The sequence below is a fragment of the Leptonychotes weddellii genome, chromosome 6 (genome assembly GCF_054177405.1).
Source record: "Leptonychotes weddellii isolate Sample4059 chromosome 6, ASM5417740v2, whole genome shotgun sequence".
Taxonomy (NCBI): Eukaryota; Metazoa; Chordata; class Mammalia; order Carnivora; family Phocidae; genus Leptonychotes; species Leptonychotes weddellii.
The window spans coordinates 253,334-273,107 of record NC_138374.1 but is presented as its reverse complement, the minus strand read 5'-3'; the positions used below and the strand labels follow the sequence as shown (position 1 = coordinate 273,107).

The 19,774-nt window shown below is 64.3% G+C and overlaps 2 protein-coding genes across 7 annotated transcripts; both read right to left on the bottom strand.

Annotated features, from left to right (window-relative positions):
• Window positions 1-6,027: 6,027 nt before the first annotated feature.
• LOC115936560 (uncharacterized) lies at window positions 6,028-10,431 on the bottom strand. 6 transcript variants are annotated; one of them, XR_014146116.1, is made up of 5 exons: window positions 10,271-10,431; window positions 9,535-9,729; window positions 8,495-8,603; window positions 8,058-8,124; window positions 6,028-7,678 (listed from the first exon to the last, which is right to left on the bottom strand). XR_014146116.1 is itself a non-coding variant. In XM_081823276.1 (5 exons), exons 3-5 carry the CDS (start codon window positions 8,485-8,487, stop codon window positions 7,415-7,417), a joined length of 366 nt encoding a protein of 121 aa, XP_081679402.1. In that variant the 5' UTR covers window positions 8,488-8,603; window positions 9,291-9,729; window positions 10,271-10,427; the 3' UTR covers window positions 6,028-7,414. The 6 variants fall into 6 exon arrangements, 4 of the variants coding, with proteins under 4 accessions (XP_081679402.1, XP_081679401.1, XP_081679400.1 ...); XM_081823276.1 differs by having other exon boundaries at window positions 8,453-8,603; window positions 9,291-9,729; window positions 10,271-10,427; XM_081823275.1 differs by having other exon boundaries at window positions 8,453-8,603; window positions 10,271-10,427.
• A 348-nt stretch (window positions 10,432-10,779) lies between these two features.
• ADAM8 (ADAM metallopeptidase domain 8) lies at window positions 10,780-19,758 on the bottom strand (the record flags this gene model as incomplete). Its single annotated transcript, XM_081822984.1, has 22 exons — window positions 10,780-11,171; window positions 11,552-11,629; window positions 12,496-12,549; window positions 12,758-12,823; window positions 13,249-13,408; window positions 13,798-13,903; window positions 14,552-14,636; window positions 15,245-15,322; window positions 15,847-16,009; window positions 16,366-16,447; window positions 16,525-16,714; window positions 16,817-16,906; window positions 17,088-17,265; window positions 17,350-17,501; window positions 17,717-17,798; window positions 17,904-18,073; window positions 18,198-18,266; window positions 18,343-18,405; window positions 18,740-18,923; window positions 19,258-19,334; window positions 19,424-19,502; window positions 19,643-19,758. Coding segments are annotated over 22 exons (2,373 nt in total), but the record flags the coding sequence as incomplete, so codon positions are not given.
• Between the last annotated feature and the right edge of the window lie 16 nt (window positions 19,759-19,774).

Here is a 19,774-nt window from a genome sequence, read left to right as displayed (position 1 = left end):
GCTTGTGTTCGCTCTGTCTCGCTTAAAAAAAAAAAAAAGTTATAATATGTGCAAAAAGATATGCGAAATACCAAGCTGAGCACCCAAGCTTTCCCAGCTCAGAAATACAACCTAAGGAGCTCATGCAATGTCTGAACCCCCAAGTGAGCCCTGGACCTTGGGGTTTTCATTCCGTCTGGGAACACCTTTGCGGACAGCCCTTTTAGTAAAAGCCATCCTCTCCCTGTTCTCTGGAGTTCTAGACGTGTTTCATTAGTGATGCTGAGGACATTTGTGCGAAGGGTTCCTTCACAGCCAATCCAAAGGGCAGGACTTCTCAAACCTCTGCTGCTCCTTCCCAGGCCTCCTCCACCGGGCTTGTCTGGGGTGGGGGGGGGTCTCTCAGCCCCCAGGCCCCAACCCACTAGAGTCACAAGGACCCTGACAGAATGCTGAGCCTCTCGCTTGTCCAGAAACTGCCAATGGCCCGCACCTTTCTCAGGGCAAAGTGTCCCCACGCGGAGCCCCACCAGCCCGCAGGCCATAAGACAAGATCCCTCTGACCCCTGGCTCTCTGCCCCAGGGCCTTTGTCCCTGCTGCTCTGCGTGCCCGAGCCATCAACCTCATTTTCTTCAAGTCATTTCCTCTTCCCCGGCCCCCCACTCTACAATGCCCGTGTTTGCATTTCCCTGCTCCCTGCGCCATTTCTGGCTGGTACCCCCACTCCCCATCCTGCCTGTGGTGCCATGAGGGTGGGGATGCTGTCACTCTGCTCGTCCCAGTGCTTCGGGACTGGAACCAGCAGAGAGAGGGTCCTCCTCACTCGCTTCCACATCACTGCACCTGGCACCACACGGCCCGCGTGGAGTGATTTTTGCCGGAAGTTAAGCCATCAGGAGCTTGTGGGGCCCCGTGGGAGTCCTGGGGTGGCCTCAACCTGGGCGCCCGCCCGCCCCCCTCCAGGTGTGTCCAGCTCAGACCTGCCCAGGGCTTCCCCCTGACTCTTGTACTCACTCAAAAACACAGCTGGGAATGGAAAGGTGGGTGCAAGAGGATTAGAAAGTTGGATCCGTTGTTTCAAAATTCATGAAAACATAGACTTATGAACAAGGGAAAGGGCATCAGGTGGGCAGGGGCTCCCCACAGAGCGGAGACCATGCCGGTCGCTTGTGTCTCTGCCCACCCCGGGGAGAGGGGTGGTGCCCCATTGCCCGCTCCCCCACCCTCCAGCCGGCAGCAGTGACCTCACAGGCTTCCGGCCGAAGTGGGAATTCCCAGTCCTTCTGGGCAGGAAGGTAATGGGGAACCAGGCCTGCTGGTCATTAAAGCCCAAAGGTGCAATAACTTACAAACCCCGGCAGTGTGTTGCCCATTTCTGAGGGTCAAGGAGGCGTGATTCCTGAAGTGGCCACATGGGGTCACTCTTGGGCCAGGCCCCGAGGGGTGGGGGGGGCAGTGGGAGTGAGGCCAGGCCCACCCCGCCCCCTGGGAACTTCACTTCCCCATTTGGCAAATGAATGAGGAAGCAGGTTTTCCGGGCCCAAGCCACTCCAGATCTTGGCTGACCCTGGGCGTGGGCGGGGCCGGGCGGAGAAGCGGTGAGGCCTGGAGAGGCCGCGGGCGCACTCAGCTGTCCTGGGCGGTGGGTTTCTAGTCACCAGTTCACATCGACACCTCTGTGCATCCTAGGGTTTTCCGTTAAAAAGTTTAAAAATTGAAATATTTAACACGTGCAGAAAGATCTGCCCAGTGAAGGGCCTTGCTCCCCTGCGCCCACCTCCTGCTGTCTAGCCTGGGGAGGGGCGGGGAGGGCGGGCTGGCGCGGCTCCCGTTAAACTTCTCCTTCTCAGGTGCCGGTTCTGCTGTGCTTGGGTCGCAGCGGGAGAAAGCTGGAGTGAGCTCTCAGCTAGGAATTGATTTGAGCCCATGGCCAGCAACCGGGGCTCTGAGTGCGGGAGGCCCGCGTGTGTGGGTACGCCAGAGCTGGCCAGTCGGGAGCGGGTCAGCGGGGCTGCTCCCGGCCTCCCAGAGCCTTGCTGCCCTGGGAGGAAGGAATCCGTCCCCGAGTGGGAAGATGCTGGGCGTTCTGCGCTCAGACCCATCTTCGGCCCCTTTTGCTCTGCCTTCAGCTCTGAACACAGGGATGAAGGTATGCGTTACATTGGATCCCTTTTGGAGGCACTCACTTGGTTCTAGCACTTTCCGTGCACATGCATCGCGGGCAGGAACTGAGGACTGAGGTAGGCTGGTGTGTGGGCCTGGCGGAGGCGGCCTGCCCACACTCTGCTTCAACAGAAAGTTAAACCGTGAACTAGAGAAGGAGCAGCTGCAGGGTGGGGTTGGCCGGGCTTCTGATTTTGTCCTGAATTTACCCCCAGGCTCCGTCCCTTGTAGGGTTACCTTGGAAACGGCACCGGGATGGTGTCACTCACGGGTTTCCTGCCCAAGGAGGCCTGGACAGCAGGGCAGCCCACCACCACCTTGAGCACCCTGAGCAACTGCGAGCACACCGCAATGGGCAACACCTCTGCGTCCGCTTCCTGGCAGGGCTGGAGACCCAGGCCCGAGCCCACACCCCGGGCGTGCAGGGCACCGTGCCTTCCAACTTGTTAACCATCGGCAGGAGCCCCCCCGCCCCGAGGTGGGCGTGCGAGGCATCAGACCCTCAGCCTGCACCCCAGGTTCCAGGACCACCTGAGTCCTGAGAGCCCAGGGGCAGGTGGTCCCCTGGAGAGCACCCTCTGGCCTGGGGTGGGGGCCCTCAGACCTGGGATGACGACTCTCCAAGGGAGTTTGTGGCACTGTGCTGGGGTTCCACGCCCCAGAGAAGGATCCAGAAGCCTCTTGGGCCTGTGATTGTGCTGGCCTGACCATGAAGTTGCCCTAGGGGCCCAGGTAAACAGAATGAGGTGGGGGGGACCCACAGCGGCGCCCCCATGGTTCACTTGTCAACAGCTTCGTACAGGCCCCGAGGTAACCCCAATTCTGCAGCCTGTGGCACACACCGTCCCCTCCAGCACCTGTCTGGTGCTCTTCTGAGTGCCACCCCAAGAGGCAAGCACACTGGGGAGGGCCTGAGGGGGCACAAGCGGTCTGCTCTCCTCAGGGGGTCCCAACCCCACCCCACCTCCTGACCTGGGGTCCCATGTGGAGCACCCTGGCCAGCACTCAGGCTTGACTGTCAGTCCCCAGCCCCGCAGAGGGGACACAAGCTGGCCGCGGGAAGTCCTGTGACATCACGGCCACCCAAGGTCATGGGTGCTGCTGGGCCAGAGGGAGCCCCCAAAGGAACCGTCATTGGGGTTTCAGTTTGGGGGTCTTTGCTGGGGAGGGGCTTCCTGTACAGAGGCTGGAGGGTTCAAGTGCCAGCCCGAGGTCCTGCCTCCTACAGGGTGTGTGGCTTGGCAGCTTCTGCCATCACTGCCCAGGGGGCCAGGCCTGAGTCAGCTCTGCCCACAGCCAGGAACTCCGAGCCCACTGCCCGGGCAGGGGTGTAGAGGGTGTCCCTCCAGGAGCTGGTCTGGTCAGAGGGGGGCCCCAGGCCCTTGAATCAGGACCCCCAGAATCCCAGACACCCCCCTTGGGCTGTTCCTCATTCTAGCTCATGCTGGGGATGCAAAACCAGGTGCTCCTTCACAGGGTGGGGCTCCCACCCCCTCTCCCTGCTGTGTGCTCCCTGGCCCCTGGTCAGCTCCCTGCCTGTCCCCCTAGCCCTCCCCATCCCCAAAGAGGTCGCCCATAGGCCTATCTGTAGGTCAGCCAGCAGGGCCTGCGTTTGGAAGTGGCCCCTGCCTCCAGGCGCCATCACCTGGGGCCACATTCCCCAAACTCCCTCTTCTCTCTCCCCCCCGAAACCCAGCCCTCAGGGCCACCTCTACTGGAGAGCACGTGGGCATGACCGTGCACACAGGCTGGCGCTCACGCGCACACACACAGAGCAGCCTCCCGTTTCGACGAGGGACCGACCAGCCTCAGGAGTGCGCAGGTGTGCGTACGGGTCTGGGCCCCGGAGCAGGCTGGCAGCCCCCTGCTGCACCCCCGAAGCAACGGGAGGGCACGGGATGCCCCCACCGCATCCTGACTCCTGCAGGCACTGGGCAGGCAGCCAGGGCCGGGTCTAAAGCCCCTGGGGTCTGTCCTGACTCAGGCTCCGAGCCAGGCCTTCCCCAGGCATTTCCCGCCCCTCCCACGACTGCCAAGATGCTGCCCCGAGCTCTGGGCTCTGAGCGAGTCCCCATTTCTGGGCAGATTTTCTGACTCCTGACACCAGGCACATGCACAGGCCATTTGTAGCCCTGACGTCCACAACTAGCGGGGCCTGGACCCCCATAAACCCTGTGGCTCCTCGTTCTCCAGGGTCAGGCTGTGTAGGAGACCCCCGAGACCGCCCCTCCCGGGCCCACCAGGAAGGCACCTGAGCGCTCTTCCAGAACGGCTCCCCTCCTGGATGTCGCGCCCCCACCCCCATCCACCAAAACAGCCACCTGACGCAGGAGTCTCCACGCGCCTCCTGGCCGGTCGTGCTTCCAAGCAGCTTAGCCCCAACTCTCTCTCCAGGGCCCTGGACCCACCCTCGGAGCCCCAAAGCCCTAACACACGCTTCAGCGGCCTAGGGACACACTGAGTCAGGGAGGACACGGGCCGTCTGACTCAGGGCTGAGGAGGACTCAGAAACCCTGGAGGCCGTTTGTGGCTTTGAGTCCCTGCAGGGGGCCAGGCTCAGGCCCCAGGAGGTGGGGGGTGAGCAGTGAGGCGGTGGGAGGGGAGCGCAGAACCAAAGCTCCAGGGTGTCCTCCCAGCAGGGGGATGCAGGCCGACCACAGTGTCTGGCCACACCAACGTACGGCCCTGAAGTCCCCAACCCAGGGATGGGGACTCCACGTGGCCTAGCCCACGGTGAGAAGGCCACAGCAACGCCGGGTCCGACCCCTCCAGAGCAGACTGGAGGGCCCGGGCCATCTTGGGGGATTGCGGCAAGGCACCCAGAACCACTCATGGAGGGCGGCCGGCACCTGCACAGCTTGCTCAGATGGCTCTTCCCAAACTTCACGTGCTCCCTTCGTGCCGAAAGTGCAGCGACCCCAGGGACTGTTGTTTCCACAGACTCCTCCACAGGACTTCAGTTTGGCTGATGAAGGACGTGCTGGCCCAGCACCTCCCCAACCACCGTGTCAATGCAACACCCCACAGACAGGAACTTTGTTCACAGACACATGACGACAGCACTGCTCAGGGGCTCCAGGGAGCGAGACCAGAGTCTTCGCATCCGGGCGGGTCTCTGGCGTGGGCTGGAACCCCTGGCCTCCACACTCTGAACACCCACACACCAAGGCCCCTGCCGCACTTTGGCCACCAGTGTCCCACTCTGAGCCCGCTGGACCCGGCACGGTCTGGGGCGTTCCGTGCAAGCTCAAGTTCAAGGTCTAGTGGCCTTGGGAGGGGTGGGTCCTGGGCCTCTCGGAGGAGCCTTTCTCCACGGCCACTCTCGCTCCCTGGGACTTGTCCCCAGGTCTCATCAGCTCTCCGATCTGCTGGTCCTTCAGCTTTACCAGGCGCTCCAGCCCGACCACCTTCATCTGCAAAATCTTCAGGAGAACACACATGTCTGAAAGGCAGCGCCCAGTCCCTCTGCTGGGGGTTGGGCAGGGTCAGCCCCAAGCTGAGCGTCCAGCTAGCCCCACCGTGAGGGCCACATGGCCGGTGCTTACATCAAAAGCCCTCAAGGGGGTCCCGAGGGAAAGGTCCTGTCAGAAATGAGCTCAGTGCACCCGGGGTGACCATGCAGTTGGGGGTTCTGGGCAGCAGGAATAGAGTCGGGGAGGCAGGACATGGGAGGAAGGGGGTGGTTATGGGAGGTGCTGGCTTTCCTCCCTCACCCCTTCTGGCGCATTCCTGGGTCCTGGCTGGCCAGAGCTGCCCAGACCTGGTGGAGCCCCCCAGCCCGCGCCCTCTGCAGCCCCGCCCTGCTGGAAGAGCCCCGCCTGGTCCCTGGCAGGTTTGGGGGTCAGGCTTGTGGAGTTAACGGTTGACTGAACGTAGGCGTTGCATTTGGGCAGCATGCGCACTCTTTACTTCCAAAAGTTAACAGCCAAGGAAACGTTCCCATGCCGTCGGTGCACGAGGAACCGCCAGGCTCCACGCCGCAGGCTGTCCGGCCGTGGGAACAGCTCCGGAGCCACGTCACACGCCTTCCCTAACTGCAAGCACAGCCCCAGGCACAGCACAGCAGCCGAGAGAAAGCTGTCCCCCCCAAACACGGAGGGGAAGTCAACGGTGTGGCGGCCCACGCTCTAGCCACGGACAGACAGCTCCAGCCGGTCTGGGCAGGGGTCGGCGTCTCATCAAACCCCTCCGTGAGCCCTGGCCAGCGTGGGCCAGCGTGGGCAGCGCGACCCCCACGCCCACTCCCCAGTCCGAGCTGCGAAGGCCCGCGGCCGCACGCGGAGCTAGCGCCGTCCGCCCGGATGACCCACAGCTGCTGTTCCACAGGCAAACCAAGGAACGCCCCCCCACTCCCCCGGGACTGTGTCTTCTCCCCGGGGCGGATCTCCCATCGGCGACCATCGCAGCAGCTGTGCCGTCACTTCAAGGGCCAGAGGAGCTGTGCTCCCCTCCGGGTTTGGTGAAGTGAAACGGTTACGATGCGCTTTGCTGGCACGTGGACCGGTGCCGCAAGTGTGGGCATGACGGTGACCTCAGCTCCGTTGCTGCTTATCACTTCCTCTCTGCTGCCTTCAGCAAATCCCAACCACAGGATGATATCACTTTCTGGCTTCCTCAAGAAAACAGCTCATCAAGATTTGGGTATCCGCTAGGGAACCGTGCTGTTCTCACAATTCTTGATGGCTCTTTGGCCCTGAAACCCGACTGCACACCCCCACCCTCCCTGCACTGTCTCAGGTCCAAACCCACAGCCTGCGCTCCCATAGGGGTGGGGGTGGGGGTGCCCCCTCTCTATGTCAGCGAGGGACCGGAGCACTTCCTGAACCCAGGAACACTGCAGACCCTTAGTGAAGGAGCAGAGGAAGAGCCGTGCACCTGCGGAACCAGGCATAGGCCCTGGGCTGGGGGGTGTTTTCTGCTCCCTGACTCAGCCCCCAGCCCTGGGGCCTGTCATCCAGCACCTCTGGGTGGTGGCACCTGTGACTGTCTATAGTCCCCGTGGGCCCTGGGGTCTGATAACTGCCAAGGCTGGGTGGTGGTGAGTCATGGGGAATGGAGGTCCACCATACTCTTCTCTCTGCTTGTGGGTATGTTTGGAATGTTCCACAGTTAAGCTGTTTTCTAAATAGTCAAACTAACTGTGGGTTCTCCCTGGTCAGGGACCTTGCCTGCCCCACCTCCTGCCATACCCACACTGGGTCCCGGCTTCCCAGAAGGGAAGGCAGCCCCCCTGCCTCCTGGGGGGTGTCTGGGCATTGAGGAGCACCCAGGTCACTGCACCTTGACCATCTCCTGCAGCATGGCCACAGCCTGCTCCTTTTCCTCCAGTAGCTGCTGCGGCCTGGGGTCCAGGTGCTCCCAGCACCCACCGGCTGGGTTCTGACCGAAAGGCAAACACCCAGCCTTTAACCCAGAGGGCTGGTGGGGGTAGCTTAGAGTGGAGCGGCTGAGGTCAGGAGACAGGGGCCTGTCTTCTCTGGAGTCCTCGGACTCCGGAGGGTCTTCGCACTGGAGGGTGCCGTGGGTACGGCAGGCCTGTGAGATAAGCAGACGCAGGAGCTCAGGGAAGAGGCTGACCCGGCCACAGCACAGGGCGGGGGGGGGGGCACGGAGCCCACAGAGGCACCACGCAGGCGCCCTCTGGCCTGACGCCATCCCACAGTACAGCCCTGGATGCCTCGGAATGGCCCCCTCATGGACTGCGGGCAGGGCGGCGGGCTCCCACTCGGGAAGCTGCAGCCTGGGGGGCCTTGGAGCCAGGACTCCCCTGACCATCCCCTCAGAGCAAGGACCCCCTCTCCCGGAGGTGTGAACTCGAGAGAGCCACATGCCTCGTCTGACACTGCCCTTCGTGGGAGGCCTGAGGGGGTTGTGACGGGCCTCAGTTCCCCAAACCTGGGGATTTGGATACTACCAGTGTGTGCTGGGGTGGTGAGCTCTGCCCATGGTCTGTCAGCATTAGCCCTGGTGGGTCCTGGATCCTGCAAAGGTTTTAAAGGTTGTACAGTGAGGGCCGGCCGAGGAGGGGCTGCTCATCGTTCATGTTGCCAACGTACCTCCCTGTGTTTCTAGGCACAGATGGTGGGGGGGCAAACTGGAGAGGAGCCAGCATGGCCCGGGCTGGCCTGGGCACAGGGAGTTTTCACCATCCCGGGGCCAGTGGGTCAGGCCAGGAAAGGGCCAAGGGCTGGGGCTTCACCAGTCTGCCCCCCAGGGTCGCGGGTGTGCAAGGCCTTCATCCCCACGTGGCCACATCCCAGCATGACAAACGCGGCAGGTCTAAGGCCATACAATGGCCCCAACACGTACAGCTGTAGAGAGCGGGGCTTGCTGGACAGCGCCATCCTTCACCTTTTCCCTCAGTGCACACAAGATGGGCTTGATGACCCCAGGCGTGTTGTCCACCACCCTTCGGATTTCCGTTTCTGAGACCCACAAACGCAGCTTGTGAAAGACTTTCCTGCAAAGGAAGTGGGGGTAGTCCTCAGAGCAGTGCACTTTGTGGGGCCAGGAGGTGGGTCTGGCTTTCCTTGGAGGAGAGGCTGGGACTCGTGTGCCTTCTTGCCCCTGCACCCACAGAAGCCCCGCAACCACCCTGTTCCCAGCCGTCCCATCCGGGGCCAGAGTAGTCAGTGCCCTGCGCCTTCAGGCCGGGCCTGGCCCAGCCTGGGCCTCTGTGGGAGAGCTCACCTTCTGGTGAGGAAGTCCTGCTGGCTCCCCTCCAAGGTGCTCAGAATCAGACTTCTCATCACCCCTAGAGCCTCCCCCTCTCACCCCTGGGGTTGGGCAGCGGCCTCCACCTCCCCCCAAGTCCCCTTTTCCCTCACAGCTCTCTGAAATGAGTCCTACCAGAACCTGCCCAGGTCTCAACCTCGCAGTCCCTTCTATCCCCGTCAGGCTCGGAGCCAGGTCCTGACCATGGCCTCCAGGGGCCACGGGCAGCTTCAGGAGCACAGGGACCCTGCTCCCTGCCCCCCAGGGCAGCCTCCGCTGCCCCCCTTGGTCACCCACACCTCATTCTGCTGTCACTTCCTCAGGGTCCTTGTCCTTCCTATTACCCATCACGACTGACGCTGGTTGCATCTCATTTATCTGTCTTCCCACTAGGCAGAGCGTCAACCCCATGAAGGCAGGGGCCCAGAATTACTGGTGAGTCAGTGAGTGAGAGGTGCGGTCAGCATGGGTTGAGCACAGTCGGAGGGCAGGACTGACGCCCTGGTGGGTGGGTCTCAAGCTGACTGTGCTGTCCTCTTGGTGGCTGATGGTGAGACTCCAGCGGAGAGGGGACACAAACACTGACAAGGCTGTCAGGGAAACAGCCTGAGAACGTGCCCCAGAGACCAGGAGGGGTAGGGGAGAGCAAGAGTGGGGCAGGGAGGCAGAAGGCCTGCCTGTTAAAATGCTCCAGTTGCTGAGCTTCTGGTCCGTGTTGCAGGTGGGGACATAGTTGCGCAGATCCACAAGCCGGGGGTAGAAGTGCTTCACGATCTCTGCCAGCATCACTGGAGGCGCGGGGGGTGCAAGGTCAGCCTGGCCTGATGAGCTTAGAAGTCTTCCTTTCCTTACACATCAGTCTCCCAGGGCCCCTGAGGTGGAGGAGGACAGAGACCAGGCGGGAGAACTCGGGACAGTCCACGTCCTGGGGGAGCGGCCACAGGGGCCAGCCTGCAGGTCCCCCAGCAGCGTGTGGGTGCCCCCGGGAGAGGGCTGGGAGAGCCGGCCTGGGGTCGGAGGGGCTGCAGGAGGAGCGCTGAGGCTGCCCCCTCCTCCCCAGGAAATGCAGGGGGAGGGGAATTCCCCCCGACCGCAGCTGGACGCAGCAGGCGGCGCCTGTCTGCCACGTGGCTCCTCCTCCAGGGGCCGGCCGCATCGCGGCCCCGTTCCTTCCAGAGCGCCCCTCACGCCCGTGCTCTGGGGTCTCCTGCACTTGCAGGGAGCCTGCGCGGCTGGGACGCTTCGCAGGCACTGGCCGGGCCCTGCGGTCTGACCGCTGGGCATCCTTCAGCCTGCTGACGGGCGGCCCTGCGGCCTCCACCCTCCCCGGCCGGGCACCCCCAAGCCCTCGGTCCTCCCGCCAAGGACCCCGGCCTGGCAGTCCCCGGCGTCTCCCCGCCGGCCCGCCCTCACCGCCGTCGCTGAAGTCCCGGGCCAGGTGGCGCTTGGGGGCGCTGAGCGGGAGCCCGTCCAGCCAGGCGCAGAGGCCGCGGCGGGGACCGCGAGCTCGGCCCAGTTGCGCCCAGCACGGCGGCGGGACTGGCTGTTGGGGCCGTTGCCGGGTGACGGCGGCCGGATAGCCGCGGGGACCGGAAGGGGCGGGGCGGCGGGACGTGATGTTGGGTCCGTTGCCGGGTGACGGCGGCCGGATAGCCGCGGGGACCGGAAGGGGCGGGGCGGCGGGACGCGACGTCGGGGCCGTTGCCGGGTGACGGCGGCCGGATAGCCGCGGGGACCGGAAGGGGCGGGGCGGCGGGACGTGATGTTGGGGCCGTTGCCTCAGCGCCCTTGGGCGGCTGACTTCCGGTGGGGAGGGGTCCTGCTAGGGTCCAGGAGAGAAGGTAGAATTTGGGCCTCGTCGGTTTCCAGCGCGCGCTTTGACAAGCACGGAGCCCTTAACGTGTTATAAATTGTATCCCACGTTCTTTTACACTCTAACATCGATTTAATAAAAATCTCCGATTATTTAGAACTTGATCAATGGCTTAATCAGAAAATACACTTCATTGCAGTTTCGGCCCTGCTGCGCGGACGGGGCCGGGGCGGGGGGGGTGCTGCTTCCAGAGCAGCGGCCGGCCGCAGTCGCCCCTCGGGGTGCGGGACCCCCGGGGGGGGGCGCAGTGCAGAAGGCCGGGGGTCCCGGGCGGGGGTGCGATGGGGGGTCCCGGGCGGGGGTGGCCGGCCGGTGGGAGAGGGGAGTCGGCCCGGCTCTTCTGTTAGCACTTCTCAGGCCGCACCCAGGCCCAGCGCCTGCAGCCCCGCGTCACCTCCTCTGCACCGGGGGCTTCAGAGCAGCCTTCGGACCAACGGCGCCCTCGGAGGAAGAAAAAGAACCGATGCTAAAACGGATCTGCTACCAAGAGCACAAATGAATCATACTTCCTTTTGCATTTCCTAAAATGTAGGTCACTGCTCACGCAACATGGAGTCATGCTGCTCACACTTGTGGCCACAAGATCAGCAGCTAAGCCTTGGGAACCTTACACTGTCTCCCTTGTACTAACAGGAGGAAAAGTTTCACAGCCAACAGAAGCGGCCCCCTGAAAAGTCCCAACAGTGTCAAGTGGATGTTGAAACAAACCTGGCGGACCGTGTCCCCCTCAGGCCGGTGTCCCCCTCAGGACGGTGCCTCAGCCAGCCAGCCGGGGAGACTGCGCACCCTGTTGCCCAGCGCCCTGGGAGAGAGAGGCTCACCTGCGTGGGTCCAGGGTTGGCCCCTCCAGCCCCAGGCTTGACCGGTGGCAGCGGGGGTGGGAAGGTCGGCTTCACACCCTGGAGGACACAGACAGTGGACGCTGGACACCACTGAATGCCCCGTCTTCCCCAGCATCTCCTAGCAAAGTTCCCCAGGTCCACTCTGTTCCTGACCCCCCTGCAGGCTTCTCGACAAAGTGCCCCCAGATGGGGCAGAATCAAACCCAAACGTGGCAGAACCCCCTCCTGGGCCCATCAACCACAACCTACCTCACCACCTCCCCCTCTCCCTGAGCAACCCACCCCACCCTACCCCAGGGTTTCCCAAGAAAAGCTCTTAAATGGCCAGAATGTGGGTCTTTGGAGGTTCAAAAGCCAAGAATTAACCACTAAACAATTAACCACTAAACTTTGCATCTGTTTGCATTTCAGCTTTCTCTGGGCTGGCAGGACAGGTGCCCCCAGGATCTGGGGTGGAGGAAGGGAAGGCCCAACGGGAACACTGGCCACACCCCCGCCCCCCAGGGAAGACCCTTGGTGGGCACAGCACAGCTCCCTTGTAGCCTTGGCTGGCTATCATCACTCCTTGGCTAGACCCCTTTCTGCCCCTTTGCCCCTGTTTTTGCTGTCAAAACCCCTCCTAAGGCTATTTCTGTGGCTTTGCTGTAAGCCTAAAATTAGTTCAAAAAGTTAAAAAGGAAGGAGAGAATCTTCGTGAAGCAAACAGCACAGTAACGGTTGCTGCCGGCAGGGCCTCTGAATGGACGCAGACCCTGGGGGTCACAGCGGAAGGAGTCGTCTGCCGCGCATTCTCAGAGCATCTCCAGACTTGAGCTCCAAAGGGAAGCTGAGGACACCACCGGGTCTAGCCATGGAAGGGCCGGCAGCCAGGGAAGGGCACGGGCGCAGCCGGGGGAGTCTCCTGAGTGGCAGAGGCTTCTCACCTGCTTGGGCTTCAGTTCAGGGAGGGGCTTGGCAGGAGGAGCAGGGCGGAGCTGCTGGGAGGGAGGGGCGGCAGTCAGGCCCTCTGGGCCCCTGGGTTCCGTCAATGTGCTCTCGGGGCGGGGCCATCAGCCTTATGAGTGCTGCCACGGCTGTCCCAGGGTCCCCAGCCCACCAAATCCAGCCCCCAGCCCTTGCACTCCCCGCCTAGGACCCGTTTGGTGCCCCCAGATGGCCTGGCTGCTGGGCCCCACTGCTGCTCACCTGGTCTGGGGGCGGCCGGGTGTACACAGGAACAGTGAAGGGAGGGTTGGACATGGTGGCTGGAGGCTAGAGGGGAACAGGGTGGAGAGCCTGGGTCTCACAGGGAGGCTGCCTCCAGGGAGTCTGGCTTTGGAGCTCTGCCCCCAGCTCAGGACCCAAGGTTCCCACCCCTCCCAGAGGAGGAAGACTAAAGTGTGCGCATGCAGGGCTCTGCCCCACCCCGTTGGCCCCCAAGGCCTGAGCCCAGGTGCGACCCCCACACTCCCTTCCCTCAGCCTTGTTGTGGAGGGGCCCGAAGGTGCTGGGCAGCAACAGAGGGTATCTGGGCCTTAACACCTTCCAACCGAGCCTGCAGAGGCCGAGAGCCTCGGGTTTAAGTGTGGGTTCTCAGACTGTCCACCCGTAAAGCCTGCTTCACGGAGGTGGGGCAGCTCTAAGCCCTGTTGGGAGGGATCAGGGATGGCCTAGGGATGGCGGGATGCAGTGCTTACAGCAGGGGGCGGCTGCTTAGGGGTCACTGTGGAGGCCGTGGGCCCGGTGGGCTCGCTGGAGTGGGTGGTGGGGGCCGGAGCCCCACCCTTGGCTGGCACACCGCGCCCCTCGTGGAACAGGGGGTTGGAGAGCCCCTTGGCAGTCTTGGGCGCCGTGTTCCTGGGGAGAAAGCAAGACTGGTCAGTGTGTCCTGGCCTCAGGGTCTGGCCCAGGGACTCAGGGGCTCCAGGGTGTGTCCTGCAACCGGCAAGAAGGGGTGAGGTCCCATGGCAGCTGAGCGTAGCTGCGCACCAGGGGCAGAGCCCACATCATCCCGAGTGCTCTGGCACTGATTAGGGGATGGAGGGGCTCTCTCTGGGTTTACGTCCACTTGTCAGCCACGTTTGTCACCTGCTCCCCCTCCTCGAGAGGCAGAGGCCCCAAGGCCCTCTACGTGAAGGGTTGTTCCTCTTCTTCTCAAACTTCAGCGGGGCATTTCCCAACGGTGTGTGAGCACGGGAAGTGCCCCTTGCCCGCGATGATGTTTTGCAACCCCAGAGCAGGCTCACCTCCCAGAGACGCGGCGCCGGGCCTTCAGGCAGAAGACCGCTCCGGCCAGGAGAGCGACCAGCAGCACCACAGATACCAGTACGCCCACCAGGAGGCTCCTGGACCCTGTGGGGGTGCATGAGGCCAGGTGTCAATAGGGTAGTGAGGGCTGGGAGGGCTCTGGGGCTGAGGAGGGCACAGTTTTCTCAGGCAGAGAACCGGGAGCCCAGGGCCCATCTGAGGAGCCTCCGCGCTGAGACCCAGTCCGTTACACCCGCGCTGTGGGCTCTCAGATGATGGGCTGGAGGACTTGGCAGTGACTGGCCCCCAGCCCACAGTGACGTGAGCAAGGTCTGGCCAGGCCCTGGAGACCATGGTGCTGCGGACGGCTGCCTGCACAGTGGCCACTGCAGAGGAAGACACTTGGGGGAGTGGGGGCCCCTCAGACTCCTGTGCTCGGAAGGGGGCTGAGGAGCCAGCAAAAGGGCTGGCATGCTGTCACTGCTACTGTGCCCTCCCTCTAGGACGGGCCTCTCGCCGGCCTCATGTGGGGCCGAGGCGGCCACACCGGCTGCTGGGCTGTGCCTTGCATCCTTGGGGTCAGAAAGCCCGGGATCAAGGACTGCAAACCTGAATCTCTAACGATACCCCGAGGGACTTGGGGGCACGTGGTGTCCTTCTCAGGCCTGCCCAGGTGGTCTGAGGAAGGATGGGACCCCCGCTGGACCCCATCAGGCTGTGCAGGCTTGCAGGTGCCAGGGCGGCCGGGCCTACCTGTGTGCACGTGGGGCAGCGGCTCTGTGCAGCGGGGCGGCGCCCAGCCCGGGTGGCAGTGACACTCTCCCTTGTGGTTGCACACCTGGGGGTGAGTGTGTGTGAGGATCAGGCCGCTACACACCCGGGCAGCCGTCATCGGCTGCCGAGCCACCAGGCCAGGCCTCACGGAGAGGGACTCTACCATGCCCCCCGGCTGGTGGAGGATGGGCCGTGAGCCCGGCTCCTCCGTGTGTGGCTGCCACAAGCGAGGCCTACGTCCAGCGTGCCCACAGCAAGGCCAGCACGGCAGGCGCAGTTGGGGGCGGCTCCCTGTGGGCTGTCCTCAGGGCACGTCCCCAAAGCTCTCGGAGACAGAGGCTCGGGAGGGCAGCGCCCCAGCCCCTGGTGCCTCGAGCTCTCAGGGCTGACTGTCCCCACATCTTGACACAGGTTCCTGAGAGCGGATTGCACGCGTCCCCATCTCGGAAGAGAGCATGTCAAGTCTGACCAGTCCCCGGCCCCCGTGTCCACCAGCACCACTGCCCCGGGCCTCAGTGTTCACATGGGACGCCCTGATCCCCACCAGCTTCTGGCCGTGTCCCCAGGGCGCTGGCTCGGCCCCTGCTGTGCCTGGACTCATCTCGAGCGCGGCCTACCCGTCTCCTTCAGCCCCAGAGGGCGGGTGGCGGGGTGTCCCGTGGGCTCACGTACCCCATGGCTGTTGCACTGGGCGGAGCAGTTTCTGGATCTGTAAACTTGCAGGTGCTGGCAGAGTCCTTTCCAGCAAATCTGGAAGGCAGTGGGGGGTTTCCTAGGGCAGACATTCTAGACCACTGCCTGGCACCTGTGTCCCCACTTCCACCATCGGCTGAAGCTGACCTGCAGCCTGCACGGCGAGCTTTGGGGGAGGCGGGCCATGGCCACCACATCCAGGCTGGCCTGGCCTACACTCCATCTGCTGGCCGGCCAACCCACAGCTGCCACCAGGGCCACAGGACTGGCCCCACCCAGGCCCAGGGGGGCGTGGACTTGCAGAACAGAACGGTCTCCAAACCCTGGGAACTGAGGACCGGCTTCTTAAGCAGCCCCCCACCCCACCCTGTGCCCCTGCTGAGTCTCTCCGAAGCACAGAGGAGTCCGTGTGCACAGCCTTTGGACCACATGGGCTCGCCTACGTGGGACGCGTGTCTAGGACCTGGGGGCCCAGCAGCCTGACCGCCACACGGGGCACGTCCAGGCTCACATCTGGGTCACAGCCCCTACCAGCTGCAACCAGCTGGTGCGCTGCAGCAGACGGGGCTCTGGGTGCTCACCCTCTGCTCGCCACACTTGGTGCCTTCGGGTACTGGCTCATACCCAGCACCTCCCTCCAGGACAAGAGCCTTGCAAGTGCCCGCGTGGGAGGTGAGGATGCAGTAAGTCCGCTCTAGGGGCTTCTGTCCACCCTCACAGTATAGGATGCCACAGTTGTTGACTCTGTGGACAGAAGAACAAGCCATGCAACCAGCTCTGCTGGGTCTCCCACCTGTTGCATGCTGACCCCCCTCTTATGAGGACCTGGGAGCTGCAGGAAACGAGGCCCAGAGCCTCGGACAGGCTGTAGGGTCCGCTGATTGGCACCTACCCTGCCCCCCACGACAGCGACACACCCTCCCTCCCATGAGGGCAGATGCTCAGGCCTGGGGGTCCTGGAAGGCAGGGCGGATCCCCTGGAGAACCTCTGACTCAGTCCCCAGACTCCTTTGTGCAGAAGACCCTCTTGGGCAGCCCCACTTCCAGGGACATCCTGTGGCCCTGGACCCAGGGGAGTCAGGCCACGGATGAGCACTCACCTGCTGGAACTGTGGGCGGGTCCGCCCTGGCAGCCTGGTGAGATGCTGTAGGTGTAGCATGTTTCCACAGCAACCCGTGAGCCTGTGGGGGCCAGGAGGAGGTCAGTCCTCCGGCTTGGGCCCCGCAGCCCCCCGAAAGCCGGAGGGCACCCGCCTCACCTAGCCCCCACAAGTCCTGGCACCTCCGGGCCAGCACGGGGCAGACCCCGTTGTAGCAGTAGCCCCCCGGGCAGGGCGTGCCATTCTCCTGGAAGACATCCTCCGGGCACACTGGCTGCTGGCCATCGCAGTACTCCTCAAGGTCACACGCGTCCTTTGGGGGACGGCACAGCTCACCGGCAGGCGTCACCTGCCCAGCAGAGCAGAGCTCAAGTGTGTGTCAGCCCGCTCCCCGGGGCCCCTTCCCACCTGCTGGCCGGGCCCAGCTGTGCGGGGCGGGAGGGGAACTGACCCTGCAGCTTCGGCAGCAGGCACCCTGTGCGCACTGGGCCCCCGTGGACAGCTGGCAGGTGGTAGCATTGCAGCAGGGGTTCCGACAGGCCTGGAGGGCAGAGGCGGGGGTGGGCTCCAGGGCAGAGCCCGGGCCCCCCGCCCCGGAGCCCCCGGGTGGAGACAGTCCTCAGGGAGCAGGACTGTTCTGCTGAGGGGCAGCACACAGGGCAGCTGGTGGGTCACGGACAGACATCCATACGGGCAGGGGGCGGCGGGCATCTGGCCCGTACCTGGGGCGGGCCACAGTCACACTGCTCCCCACGCTCCACAAACAGGTTCCCGCACACAGGGTCGCCCACCAGCCGGCTGGGGTCCGGGGCATTGGCCAGGCAGGCTGTCCGAGGCTTCTCCATGAACATCTCCAGGTCAGTGCGGCTGCACTGGCTGAACATTCTGGGGAACCTGGCGCTGGGGGTGCAGCGTGCCTCCGTCAGGGGTGTGGGGGCGGGGGCACCCAGGGCACCCCGCTCTGCAAGCGGCCCCCGGCCTCACCCGATGCTGGCCGCCATGATGCAGCCGCCGCCCTCCCGTGGCACAGGGCAGTAACAGCCCTGGACGTTCTCGTCGTGGTCCATGCCCAGGTTGTGGCCCATCTCGTGGGCCATGGTGGACGCCACGCCGATGGGGTTCTCTAGGTTGTGGTCCTAGAAGGCGAGGCTGTGCTGGCCGACGCCGCAGCCCTTCCCGACCCCGCCCGCCCTCACTGGCCCGGAAAGGCCGCAGGTTGGCACTGCACCCCGCCAACAACACTTCTCAAAGCATCAGCGCATCCTCCAGGGGAGGCGGCCGCCCAGGAGCACCAGCCCGTGGGGACAGCCGGGGACAAGCACGCGGACCTAGCGCCCGGAGGCCGGCAAACCTGGTTCACAGCCCCCGAGTCCTGCGAGCACACGGCCGCCACCTTGGCCAGTCCCACGGTGGTCCCGGTGAACTTGACCCCGCTGGAAACAAGAGCAGTGTGCAAAGGTGGACGCCCCGAAAACTGCCTCCCCCCACATAGGCCTCCCTGGCCGCAAGGGCTCGGCTCTGCGCCCGCCACCGCATACGTGATGAGCTGCGCGTTGTCGTGCTGGTGCCGACCCACCAGGTTCTGCGTCCGCCACCGGAGGAAGTTGTCCAGTGTGACGTCGGGGTTCGAGCTCACGTGAATCTGGTCCTTGTGGTTCCACATCTCCAGGCCCACCAGGACCACACGGAAATTGAGCTCCTGATAAAGCTGGGAGGGCAGGGAAGCCCCAGGTCAGGCTCGGGGCCCGCGAGGGCCGCAGAGCCCAGCTCCCTGCCGGCTGCCGGTCCCCCTGCCGGCCCCGCCCCGCTCGACGACCAGGGTTTCTACCCACCTTGTCCACGTGGTTCACCACCTCCATCACCCGGCTGCGTACAGCTCTTCTACTCCCCAGCCGCTGGAACTGCAGGATGGAGGCCCTCAGATGCCAGCAGTCCCCCGGCCCGCCCCAGCGCCACCCCCACGCCCTGCCCCACTACCTCTGTGCTGTCCGTGACCACATACAGCTCCACGTAGCGGGTGTCTCGGGGCAGTGGCCAGCTCTGGGGGCACAAGAAGCTGGTCAGCCACCCCAGCCACAGTCCTCCTAGCCCGGGCCCAGTTTTCACACACTGACCCTCTCCCGGGGTCCTGGAGCCGGCACCCAGCCCCGTGCTCAGGAATGGGGGTGCCATCCTGGAGGCTCCAGCTCAGGCCAAGGGGTGATCCTTGCAGCCACTGGCAGAGCCAGGCCTGATGGGGACCCCTCGGAGACACCAGGACCCCCTGACTGGGTTCAGTGGGTAGAACCCTCACTCAGCCGAGCACAGTGGGAGTCTGGGGGATGCAGTCCCGGTGGGCAGCGGATGAGGAAGCTGGTCTGCCCCACCCCACAACCTGGGGCCTGAAGGCTGCCGAGATCCGAGGCCCCAAGGCCTTCTCCAAGCTGGTGTTGCTGACCCCACAGGTCCCGGCCTTCTGTTGCAGGTGCTCCGCCCGGTATAGCGCGTGCTGCCCCTCTTCACCGTCCCCGTCCAGGGGCTCGATCAGGTGGACGTCCGAGCCGGCCCGGAAAAAGCCCCTGAGGGCAGAGGTAAGCCAGGTGGTTCTGAATTAGAGCATCCCCACACGGGCATCTGGGGAGGGACAAACCCTTGAGGGACAGGGGGCCTCCTTCTGGTGAGGACGAAGCTCCATCTGCACGGGGACGGACGGCCCCCCAGGCGGGCGGTATACGGGGCACGGCCTCCAGGGCCCGAGGGGAGCCCTGTAGCTCGGGGAACCTGTGACTTCTAACAGGCCAGACGCCCGTGTGCAGGAAGGTCGTCACGCTGAGCCCCTCTCTTCTCGGCCTCAGTTTACCTCTCTGGAGCATGTGGGGGATGGCTGACACCCCCCAGGTCTGCGGCACTCACCTGAGGCCGGCACAGGTGCTGAGGCTGGCGGCGGAATGCTGGTGCCCCTCCACGTGGCCCTGGTAGAAGCAGTGACCCTGCAGGAGGGAGGAGGCGTGAGTGGCCCACGGCCCTGCCCCCGCTCTGCCCACTGCCGGCCTTGCGGAGGGCTGTCCCGGGCCCATACCTGCCTTTGTGGGTGCTCCACCACCTGGGAGCCATTGGCAGCCCTGTAGGTCTCCGTGTAGCCCGAGCCTATCAGGTCCCTGGAAAAGAGCCACTGTGGTGCCCGGGGCCCCGCCTGCCCCCACAGAAGCCACCTCTGGCCTGGCGGAGTGGCCGGGCCAGGGAGCTGGACGCCTAGGGCATGGATATGCTGGGCGCAGCAGGCTGGGCCTCCACTCACCTGTTTTTCCTCAAGTGCAGGGTGAAGTTGTGCCCTTGGGTCCCAAGGATGTAGCTCACAGTCTCCGGGTATAGGTCCTGAGCCGGGAGAGGGAGGGGTCCAGGGTGAGGGGCCCTGCCCCAGGGCCCAGCA

Coding starts and splice junctions, on each gene's coding strand:
- LOC115936560 (XM_081823274.1), bottom strand. CDS start 9,643: ATGCTGGCAGAGATCGTGAAGCACTTCTACCCCCGGCTTGTGGATCTG. Junction 8,604..9,290: donor TCTCACTCACTGACTCACCA/GTAATTCTGGGC, acceptor CTTCCTTTGCAG/GAAAGTCTTTCACAAGCTGC. Junction 7,679..8,452: donor AAGCCCCGCTCTCTACAGCT/GTACGTGTTGGG, acceptor CTTATCTCACAG/GCCTGCCGTACCCACGGCAC.